Raw genomic sequence first — 12,152 nt, 5'->3', positions numbered from 1 at the left:
CCCTTCTCTGTGAATACTTGGACTGCTATCCCGAATGCCTGTGTGGCACTTGAAGACTGGCACGGCCACCTCATGTCACCAGTTCTCATGCTATTGGCTGGCCACAGAAATGGGGCGAGGAAACATCAGTGATCTCCTCCTCTGAACTCTTCAGCTGTTCTCAGAAAGTCCACAGTCCTAAATCTTCCCTCCTCCTCGGTATTTCTAGAGGTGGTGGGTAGAGACTTGCTGGCTTTGTTTCTTAACCCCTTGATCCCAAACTTCCTGAACAAAAGAATCTCTCGCTGCAAGACTCTACCTGCAATTTCATGGTGTGTGTTTATTTCTAGTATCCCCCAAAGGCGAAGGGAGTTGTGAAAGCTCTCTGTTAGATTCTCAAGTATCTGAGACAAATCCCCCCTTGCCTGTCTTCAGCTCTCACTGCCTCCAGCCAAGCCTAAATGGATTTTGTCGTCTCTTCCTATCTGTTCACCCAGCAAACCCATATGACTCTTACCGTATTTCTGCTTCCAGGCAGAATCCCTAACCTGGATATCATCACCCATCTCCCTAGCTGTAAGATGTGTAAACTGCACTCCTTTCCGCAGATATGTTTGCACCTACAAGCCCTAGTGCCTCCAGTACATCTGGGCACAATTGAGGTCAGCATCCAGCTTCCTGAGAATTCTTCCTGGACTCGCATTCCTTGCATACCCTTCCCTCGCCAGCTGTACCCATCCATGCAATAAAGACACAAGTTTTAGCTAATTACAAAATTTTACTGGTTAGCCCAGATAACTACAGGAGAAGCTATAACAGGGGCTTGGAAACAGTCATTCTGGCTTGTGCTGATGGGAGTTGTAGTGTGGAAATATTTGGAATGCACCAAGGCTGGCTATCCTTGGTGTTCAGAAACAGGCTGTGGTCCAAACTCTTGGAAACGTGGGGGTGATTGTCCCCAAGGAATTGGCCTGAAGTTCTTCTGATGGCCTGTGCCTGCCTGACAAAGGTTGGCTGCTTCATAACAAGCTTTAGGAAAAGCTGCAGAAATGCTGTTTACCTGCGGCAGGCGGGTAGCCAGCCTAGGCAGATAGGGGTTTCCCCCCAGAAGGACTTCTGTACCCACAGGTGAATAGGTTGCAACGTGCCACAATCACATCAACAGCAGGGTCTTCCTGAACATTTAGCAGAAAGGCTAGGGACATGTAGACATCCTGGCCTGGCTTCAGTAGTAAGTTTAAGTTCATTTTTCGCATGCCCAGGAGTTGTACATGAGCTACAGCTATAGATGATATGCCCAGGTGAGATTTGAAATCTTCAAAACGGAAGTTATTATTCCTGTGCTACTTAATACTCATACTTTTTGTATGGTGTATGGTGGGGTACTGTAGAACGGACCCTTTCATGCATATGCTTGATTTTAGCAGATTTGTAAGAGATTGCAAAAAGGCTTGAGGCTTGGCGCCTCTGCACTGTTGGTTTTGGGCACAGTGCGCACATTCCTTCATGCTCTATGAGTTCATAATGAAAAATTGCATAAGTGCAACAGTGTATTCAGCTAATCTCTACCCCCACCCCCCCCAGCTTCCATTCTCAGTGCTACGTATAATTGCAGAGTTAGCATTTTAAATATTAACAGGATTACTACGCACGCACAAGTATTCTGTGTAAAAGGAAAATCAGAATGGGGAAGCTACAGAAATTTGATACTGGTACTTAAGCGTTTATCAAGGATGGCCAAGTGATTTTAATTAAATTAGACAAAATGGTAGGAGTTTTAGTTCCTCTTAATTCATTTAATGATTAGCAGATTTTTGTCTGTATAGTGTGTGTGTGTGTGAGAGAGAGTGACCTTCTATTTTTCTTATTTATTTCATAAAAAAATTATATATCACTTAATTGTGTATTTTTATTTTTTTAAAAAATCTGTTTTTTAAAGCGCCTCCACAATCATGTTTGTAGGCTTGCTTATTATAGTTCAGCATTTTTATATATCTTTTTGGGGTACTCTGCATACAGAGGACACAAGCAAGAAAGGATGCAGAAGAAAGGGACAAAAATCTGGAGCATGTGGCTTCTCTCAGCATGGTGGCCTCCTGGTGTTTTGGACTCCCAACCTGTAAATGTAGCAAATAATTAGGGGTGATGAGAACTGAACGGCAACAGGTTGGGAAAAGCTGATTAAAGCATGTCGAAAAGATGAGGCAAAGATTTTGAGCTGCTATATCACGTCTGTAAAGGACAACTCCAATTGTACAACCTTTTGTGTGTATGTGTTAAAGAGCCACTGCTACATGTTTGTGCCAAAACGCACACTTGTGTTTTCTGCATATGGAAAAACCTTAACGCATAACAGTTGCATTGCCTATTTCCATATCCACCAACTCACAGATTAGCATATTAAGTGGGGAATCTTTTGCAGGTTCCCACACCGTATTAGGTTAAGCAGGTGGTGGACAGACCTAGAGGACCGCACTGCTGGTGGTATAACACCCCAGTCGTGGAAGTCTCTCTACAGAGATGTTCACCTGGCATGTACCATAAAAAAGGTAAAGGTAAAGGACCCCTGACAGTTAAGTCCAGTTGCAGACGACTCTGGGGTTGTGGCGCTCATCTTGCTTTATAGGCCGAGGGAGCTGGCGTTTGTCCGCAGACAGTTTTTCCAGGTCATGACTTCTTCCAGAGCAGCGCATGGAAATGTCGTTTGCCTTCCCGCTGGAGCGGCACGTATTTATCTACTTGCACTGGCATGCTTTCAAACTGCTAGGTTGGCAGGAGCTGGGACCGAGCAACGGGAGCTCACCCTGTCGCAGGGATTCAAACTGCTGACCTAATTGGCAAGCCCAAGAGGCTCATTGATTTTAACCACAACCCCACCTGCATCCTGGCTTGTACCAATACCATAGTGCCAGGCAAAGACCAAGTGCTTTAGATAATAATAGTGCTCCCTGCTTAATGCTGCTTTTGTGACGTTGGTGGTCTTTTAACTACAGTGGAACCTCGGTTTATGAACACCTCGGTTTACGAATTTTCGGTTTACGAACGCCATGGACCCATCTGGAACGGATTAATTCACTTTCCATTACTTTCAATGGGAAAGTTCGTTTCAGTTTATGAACGCTTCAGTTTATGAACAGACTTCCGGAACCAATTACACTCATGCTTCGGGTTAAGTACGCTTCAGGTTGAGTACTCCGCGGACCCGTCTGGAACGGATTAATCCACTTTCTATTACTTTCAATGGGAAAGTTCGCTTCAGTTTATGAACGCTTCAGTTTAAGTACTCCGCGGACCGTCTGGAACAGATTAATCCACTTTCCATTACTTTCAATGGGAAAGTTCGCTTCAGTTTATGAACAGACTTCCAGAACCAATTGTGTTCATAAACCGAGGTACCACTGTATATGCACGTGGGGAGTTGCTTGAAGTGGACCTAAGATGATGTTAGGTATCATTCGTCACGAAACAGGAAAAGGGTGCAGATAACTTTAAGGACATTTTCTATGAGTTCTGGGTGTGGCCTGCCAGGCTAATTAGGCACAGCTGGTGATGTGTATAAAGACGGAAGAAGTCTCAGTTTGCAACTGCCTGCAGAAAGAAAACACCCACATGCTTTGTGTTTGTTGTTTGCATAGCCATAATAAAACTCTTGTTTGAGTATTTTACATCAGTTTCATGGTTCTGTCGTCTGCCGCCAGGGAAAATTCACCTCCAATAGATGATACAGTCAAACAAATAGATGATACAGCGACCGCCTCCGTTTGTGACCGCTTCAGTTTCCGACCACCGCGGACCTGGAAGTGTTTACATCCGGGTTCCGTGGCGCTCGGATGCGCAGAGGCGAACTGTGCAGTGTGCGTGTGCGCAGAAGCGCTCTATCGGCACTACACGCAGAAGCATGCCTTCGGCGAGTGACCGGTTCCACGGAACGGATTGCGGTCGCAAACCGAGGTACCACTGTACATGGTTCCTCTTTTTTTTAATTAAAGATTTTCTTGATTTACAAACGTATGTGCAATGTCTCTCGTAACATTTTTACAAATCAGTTTCATTTGTTGAGACTTTGGGAAGAAAAGGGGAAAAGAGCTAGATGGGGGAAAGATGGGTGGGGTCCCACTCACACACGAAACAAAGACCACCGCAGCCAGTCACAAATGAACAGTCCAACTCCAACATCTCTCGCCACCAAAGGAACACAAGCGAACATGGTTCCTCATTTGAAATCTGGAGTCAACACTTTGATCTACCATGAATGCACCCGAAAACTGAAATATGCTTGGACTTCCCCCAACACTTGAGGTTGGAAGCCGTGGCACAGGAATTTTAGTACCTGTTAGAAATGTTCAAGGTCAATCCAGAACATCTCATCTCCATCCCATTCCACAACCCCTTGCCTCAAATTTCATTAGGAAATTAATTGTGTTGCCAGGCAGCTAGAAAACGACCCCGTAGCCACAGAGTGTTTCAGAGGTCCTACTCTTAGAAAGGCAAGCTGTTTCCTTGTCCCTCCGAAACTGGGAGGTTGGCCGTTGCACAGCAACAGTTAACTTGCTTCTGGTCTGAGCTGCCAGCCTTCCTGCTGACATCAGTGATATATAAAGCAGTACATACAAAAGGAGCCATGTTTGTTTCTCTTCAACCAGGGAGCGCCTATTAAAATGCATGTCCAATGGAGAGTGATTCGCTTGGTGAGAAACTTGATGTTATTGTTGTTATTATTATTATTTTTAAAAGGTTTTACAAAGCACCCATTTAAAAAGGAATGCCATGAAAGGAGCACAGTTAGCAAATCTGGGGCGCGTACTGTTTCCAGCATGTCAGAATGGGAAACTTATAGTGATATTAAAAAACTTTGCTAAAGTGTATGTACCCTTTTATTCTAAAGTTAGCAAATGTTGCTTTGCAATGGATTGCAGCTTTTTAAAGTTCAGATCGTATAAACCTTTCACCTTTTAAAGTGTGGGCGAGTAGTTTTAGTGCGTTTTATCCACAAACTGTTGACCTGTTGGGTTTCGTATGAATGAAATTGTTGTATGTGAAGCTACTTTTGAGTTCAGTAAACGTAGAAAAGGGGTATGTAAAATAAGCTCGACTTACTAAAATGAATGCAAGTTAGTACTTTGGTCATGTAACTGTTCACAGCTCCTGATGAACACTTTTAACAGTGAATTACTGTGATTTTTATGGATTACCATGCAGCTGAAGCAGAGGGTTGTAGTGAACCGCTGAAAAATTATCCAGTAAATTTGTTAAGATGTGTGCTTTATAAATCTGTTTTTGAACAAATTTCCAAATGTTGATAAAAACAGAATACGGTCAAAGGTACTTTTATTGTATGCCATTTGTGGTGTGTGCTATTATACTGGGAGGAGGACTTCTGCTTGCATAAGCATATTTTTGCTAAATACCTCAATATGAATGTTGCAGCAACAGTTCCAGTGAAAGCGACAAAAGTAAGCTGATTCATATACATAGATTTGGTTTTTAATTCCTCAAAGTGTGTCTGTTGAGGAATTGTAATACAGGCAAGCGACAAAAGTAAGCTGATTCATATACTTAGATTTGGTTTTTAATTCCTCAAAGTGTGTCTGTTGAGGAATTGTAATACAGGCAAGTTTTTATGTGCTTCTTTTAAGTTATTTATCCTAACACTCAAAATAAACTGAGAAGCGCTACCTATATTTCTGAACTTTTTAAAAAAATAACCTGCTGATCTCACAGAAGCTAGCCATACTGTTAACAGAATAATGGCTCATGGTTAAATCTGAGGGCTGCTTTCCTAACATACTTTCTTGGAGTTAATTTTTTGTTAAAATCAGTTAGGCTTTCTTCTGAGCAAGTGGGTTCAGATTCTGTACAATTAGAACTTCCATGCTGGAAACACTTTTTGATGGATGCCAAATTTTATACCCTTTGGATCATTGCAAAATGCCCATTTCCCATGCAAGGTAGCAACTCAGCTCTGAAAAAGCTCTTCCAATTGGTCAGTATTTACTGTAAAAAGTTTGCATCAAGAGAATCTCTTCTGCATTCTAACGAGATCTCCATTGATAGGCATCGCAAAGAGAATATCTATCTCAAATGGTAGCTAATGTCTCTTTGTCCTCAGACACTCGAAGAAAAGAACCTCCCCTTGGCGGTCATGATCCTCGAACGGCTGTTCAGCTTCGAAGCCTCAGTACTGTTTTAAAACGTCTAAAAGAAATCATGGAAGGAAAAAGCCAGGTAATGCTCAAGGAGGAGGGAGGGGTGTTAATATGATGGTGCTGCTATGAAACACATGTCATGTTTGGTGTTTACGAAAGACTGTCTTGTTCTTCAAGTTAATACAGAGATCGAAACAGCACTACCTGCTGCTCCTAGATGTTCCCGCGAGCCCTTAAGGCAAGATTAAACCTCACTAATTTTGGCAGCTTCCGGATGAAACTAATTGCTTATGAAGTATAGATGAAAATGAGCTTTTATTTAAGGCTTTCAGCCTAATGGGACGTGCTTCTTAAGAAATGGTGGGTTAAAACAGGGTTGAGAAACCCTTTTGGCCTAGCGGTCCCTATATTTATCTTTCCACCAACTTGGACAGGTGGGCGATGCCACTCACCTGTCTGTCATCTGACGTCAGTTGACCGGTGGGTGGTCTTGCTCACCTGTCAGAGTCAACCCTTGGGGGTGGGGGAAGGGGTCCGCTTTGTAGTGTATCCTGCACTGGAAATGCTCTGGTGAGCCAGCACCCAGCAGGAGTAAACTCTCTGTTCATCAGCTGATGAATGAAGGTCTTAGTCTTGCTCTCTGTCAGGGTCTGCTTCAAGAGCCAGATTGAACCCTGCCCATCAGCTGATGTCACCAAGGGATGCCAGCTGATTGACTGGTGGGCATAGTTAGGGGGAAATGGCCTCACATGCCAAATTGAAGCCCCTGGGCATCCTCACCCCTGGGTTACAGGCAAGGTTTGCCTTCCTGAGATGGTAGGAATCCTTTACTGGATCAAATTGTATAGCTTTAATAACAGCACCTGGAAAATTATTTTGGCTTGAGTAAACCATGCCTGTGTATTAAAGAAGAAGGCTGCCTTTTAAAGGTTCGGTTGAATGGAGGGAGGAGTCCTCTGTTTAATGCCTTTAACATTACATATTTCTGCTGGGGCCGCTCTGGAGGAATTGCCAGAGTGTGATCAGAACTTGTTGAATGGCTGGGCCATTGTCTTCTGGACTTAAACTTTTACTTGGTAATCTAGAGAGTGTGCTATCGGGCAGCGTGTCTAAGAAGGACTTGCCCTGGGAAATCTAATTAGCCTGTTACTGAGGAAATGTAATCTCATCACGGCCTTGTGACTTCCCATGGTATTGTTTTGGCTTCAGAGATAGAAATATCCTACATAAATCTGTTGCCTTGTGTTGTGACCAGACTGAATGTTTAATTCCCTCCCCAGGACAGTGATCTGAAGCAATACTGGATGCCAGACAGCCAGTGCAAGGAGTGCTATGACTGCAGCGAGAAATTTACCACCTTTCGCCGGAGGCACCACTGCCGGCTGTGCGGGCAGATTTTCTGCAGCCGCTGTTGCAACCAAGAAATCCCTGGGAAATTCATGGGTTACACAGGTAAGGCATGAAGCATTCGACGTCTCAGCCTTTTTAGGGGAGCGGATAAAGTTGCCTTTGTTGAAGGACTGAGCATGGAGCCTTTCCACATGGGAAGTGAGATATCCGCTTCATTCACAGTTCCATGCGAAGTTAAAGGTAGGACACTGTTAGTTGTGTTTGCAGGTCTTTCCCTGCTTCCCTGCTTCATACCTGCCTCTGAAAGAATTTGCTCCTTTGCGTTCATAAATGTACATTATGCAGTTATTTTGGTGGGAATGTAGTTGACTTCACAGCATGAGAGATGGCACCTTGAGCAGTGCAATGGCATAAGGCGCGGGAAGACTTCCTCATACACACATTAATGTGCCTTTACTTTGAGCTCTGCCTTCCCTTGCTTTCAAAAAAAATCACACTATAGCTTCTTGCAATGTTTCTGGGGTTTTCTCAATACTGCACCAGGATGGCATCCCACATTGGTTTTAAGCATGAAGCAGTCCCGCTAGGCGGCTTTACTCCCCATTTTTATGCCCAGCCTGAAAAATCTGTAGCAAGAGCTGTGGGAAAGCCAGGTCAATGAGCTTCCATAGTTGAAATCACTGCTCCAGATAGTGGCCTTAAGATCAAGGAAGGAAGTTGTCCTGGTTTAGTTATGTAATGTGCACAGGAATCAGTACCTGGCAGTAAATTTTCTGGCTGGTGGGCTAGATTGTTACCACCCCACTTCCTGGCGGGCCAGACTTGGCAAGTGGGTGGGGCGTGATGTCACGATGGTGTCAGGTGATGTTGTGCTTTGAAGTCCCAGTTGTTGGGACTTCAAAGGGCAATGCTGCTTGAAAGCTCCTTTGCTGTTTATAAAAGGCTTTCAGACAGCACCCCCCCCCTTTTCTGTTAGAGCCTTTGAGGCTGAAATGGGAGCGGGGAGGCAATGTCTGAAGCGCTTCACCAAAGAAACTGTTTTTTTTCCTGATCACCTGATGTGGAGGGGAGGGGGGGAAAGTGCTTTTTGGAAGCAGTGGCTGCTCCTGGAAGAAGCCTCACATGCAGAGAATGCTTCCAGGAGGAGGGAGCTATCCTGTGCTGCTCCTTTCAACTCACAGCTTCTCAAATTGTAGAAAGGCCTGGTGAGAAAAACAATCTCAGAAAGTAGACTTTCTTTTGGATCCTCAGTTTCACCGCTGCAGAGGGCAAGGCTGTTCAATCTTTCTTCCTTTTCGACAGGTGACCTCCGAGCTTGCACTTACTGCCGTAAGATAGCCTTAAGCTACGCTCACTCCACAGAGAGTAACTCCATCGGGGAAGACTTGAATGCTCTGTCTGACTCTGCCAACTGTGTGTCAGTACTGGATCCTGGGGAACCGCGGACTCCGGTTGGCAGCAGAAAAGCCAGCCGCAACATATTCCTCGAAGAAGACCTTACCTGGCAAAGGTATCAATATAGCTGGTTTTGGCCCGGGGGGGGGGGGGGAGAAATCCACTTAGTTTTAAGTGTTTGTAATATCTTTTGTCCATCCAGCCACACAATTTGTCTGCAATATTCTGCTTGAATGCAGTGGTCCAATCACGCTGGCTGTTGCTATGGTATTGTGTTGATTTTGCACATCAGGTTTTGATAAGCCATAGTTTCCATCAATAGTGGAATGGCTTAACTGACTTTGCCATATTGTCTTCTCGCCATAATTTTTGTTCCTGGAACCCTAACATTAGCAAGACAGAGCAGGCAGAGAGCCTTGTTTGTGTATCTGAATAACTTTGTGTGTGAGAGAGACTAAGAATTCTGCAAAAGATATACAACGGGGGCATGGATGCCCCTCCCATCTTTCCTGCCGTGTCCCATCTTTTCCCCTTCCTCTGCAGTTAGGCTGTTAAAGCCTTCTATTGTGTCTGTCTCTCCCAGCAGACGCAGTCTCTCTCTACACCCAAAGGCTTAAACATTAATCGTGGCGTAAGCTTCCTTGAATGAGAGTCCACTTCCTCAAATGTCTGCAAAACCAGGTGCCACAATAAACCCGTTAGTCTGCAAGGTGCCACTGAGACACTTTCCTCTTCCGACCCCAAAGGGCTTACAATCTTATGATGGACAACAGGGAAACAACAGTGGAAGGGGACAAGTGGAGGTGCGCGAAGAACATGCCATTCATTCATTTTCGCATATCTTCAGCTTGGTTACTACTACAACAATTTAAAAATCCCTGTCCCCGCATGCATGCTGCAGTCAAGCAGCAGACCCAAGTAGGAGAGAGTCGTCGTCGTCGTCCCCATCCTTCTCCCTGCATATGTGTGGGGCAAGGAAAGAAATGTCTTTCCCGCCACAGGCCTGCTGGCTTAGTTGTTTCCTAAAGCAGCTTATGGTGTTGTGTGTTTGGCTTCCACATGCATAGCTCAGTTGGTGGAGCATGATCTCAGGGTTATGGGTTTGAGCCCCTGTTGGGCAAAATGATTCCTGTAACGCAGGGGGTTGGACTAGATGCCTCTCGTGGTCTCTTCCAACTCTACAGTTCTGTGGTTCTATGATTCCTCATCCCATGTGAGCAAGGGGGTGGGGAGAACTGTTGCAGTTAAGGAGACCTTTGGGTCAGGCTGTCTGCTCCTGCATTATTCCAGTGGCCTGGATCTGCCACGATGGAAATAAGCACAATCTGGTGGTTTCATTGGCACAGGAGAGAGTTTCTAGCCCCCTCAAGGTTCTATCAGTTATCAGTTTGTATGATTTTTTAAAAGAAGTAAGGTGTATTTACGTATATGTTTTTAAATGTAAGCTGCTTGGGGATCTTTCAATAAGTCTGATGGATGTTGATGGAAAAAGTTGCATGATTGGACACGCTTTGAGCACCCGAACTTTCCTAGCTTGAATCTGAAAGGGAGAGGTGCATATTTTGTAAATCTCAAAGTGAATTTTAGACTGCTCTTCTCGGTCCGAGTCCTTTTAGCAATCCCACAGCTTTTATGAGGCTCGAATTCTGTAAAAGCGTTCAGTTGAGACATGGTTTTGTGGCCTCCTTGTGATGGATCAGGTTGCAATATGTTAACATTAACTGCTGCAACTAAGAGAACCCTCCAGCAATATCTGTAGGCAAACACTGAAGTTGCTCAGCTGTAGTAAAACACCTGACCTGTGGGGTGAGGGATAACTCCTGCCTTGTTTCTTTTTCACTTTCTAAATTTGAATGCAGCACCCTCTGCTGTCTGTGAGTTGAAAACAATTATTTTCAGTAGTGTCGAAACATTAAGAGATTGGCATATGCATTCCCCAGCCAGCATACTCCTGGAACTGAACTCTCAGTATAGAGGAATGTCTCTGAGCATATACAGACTGCTTTTCTTTAGCAGCATTGGCTACTGTAAACAACTTCTGTTCTCCTGGAGGGCATTTTGATGTAGGTGGCACCTCCTTCCCCATCCCTGACCAAAAGAAATTCGGCTTGCAGAAATAATTGAGAGCAATTCTGGGTGGCCTACAAAACAAATTAAATATTTCACAGCCCTGGATTACTGGGATATGTAACCTGCCCTGTTCTTTAAAACCTCATATTCCTGACTGCATAGTTCTAATGATATTGTGATGTGTAGTGGGGAACAATGATGCATAGAGAAGATTCTTGTTATAGTTATACCTTGGATGTCAAATAGAATCTGTTCCGGAAGTCAAATAGAATCTGTTCCGGAAGTCCGTTCAACTTCCGAAACATTCGACTTCTAAAGCGTGGCTTCTGATTGGCTGCAGGAAGCTCCAGCAGCCAATCAGAAGCCGCAGAAGCCCCGTCGGATGTTTCGTTCCGGGGTTTTGATCTTTCAGGTGCTGGAACATTCAACTCCCAAGGCTTTCAGGAGCCAAGGTACGACTGTACTTTTAAATGACTTTGTTTTTCTCATCCTTAGTTCTGCCTCCCCCTTGCAGAATTGCAATCTTCCGCAGCATTTGAGAACTTGTTGCTTGCTATAGCTTTTAAGGAACCACTTTAAAACATTTCTCCTTTTGAAAAGCAATTGTAAAGAATATAATTCCGCTGCCTTTTTAAGTCCTGGGAGAACTCACAGAGTTGTAGTGTAATAATGATGGCTTGCTTTAAGTGCAGTAATTTGGTGCTAATTGCTGCTTTAAAACAGTGTCATTTACTTGCAGCTTGATTCACCCAGACTCTTCATCCTCCACTTTATCGACACGTCTTGGATCAGTTCAGGAGGAAGCAGGGAAGTCTCCTGCTCGGAATAGGTGAGCCACCCTCTCTCACGCTTATGAGTGTTGTTGTTGTTGTTGTTTAGTCATTTAGTCGTGTCCGACTCTTCGTGTAGGATGAGTGTATGAGTGTAGGATGCTGCAACTGTGGAAATAGCACACTGCAGCTCCTGTGTAAAGTTAATTTCTGAGGACAGAGGTCTTAAAATGACATTGACTTTCCGTCGAAAGTTGACCGCGTCCTTTGGTAATGGACCGACATTTGTGTCCTTTGGTAATGGAGCGACACCTTTCTCACAAATCTTGATCTTTGGCCATATACTGTACATCATATGTCCTCAGGATTATGGGGAGGTTAACTTCCAGGGCTCGTTTCTTCTTTCCACAGCAGAAGATGTACATATTACCTTAGATACTTA

The 12,152-nt window shown here is 44.3% G+C and overlaps 1 protein-coding gene across 4 annotated transcripts in view; it reads left to right on the top strand.

The window, feature by feature from the left end:
- Positions 1–12,152, top strand: part of PIKFYVE (phosphoinositide kinase, FYVE-type zinc finger containing) — an 82,061-nt gene that overhangs the window by 14,450 nt on the left and 55,459 nt on the right. For all 4 annotated transcript variants that reach the window (XM_035138348.3, XM_035138332.3, XM_035138340.3 and 1 more), the window contains exons 5-8: positions 6,089–6,204; positions 7,406–7,577; positions 8,778–8,985; positions 11,680–11,769. In XM_035138348.3, the coding sequence (XP_034994239.3) occupies positions 6,089–6,204; positions 7,406–7,577; positions 8,778–8,985; positions 11,680–11,769 (586 nt within the window). The remainder of the gene's footprint in view (positions 1–6,088; positions 6,205–7,405; positions 7,578–8,777; positions 8,986–11,679; positions 11,770–12,152) is intronic.

This window comes from Zootoca vivipara, chromosome 1 (assembly GCF_965207765.1).
Source record: "Zootoca vivipara chromosome 1, rZooViv2.hap1.1, whole genome shotgun sequence".
Taxonomy (NCBI): Eukaryota; Metazoa; Chordata; class Lepidosauria; order Squamata; family Lacertidae; genus Zootoca; species Zootoca vivipara.
Note: the sequence above shows the minus strand (reverse complement) of the source record. Positions and strands in the feature narration are given on the sequence as shown.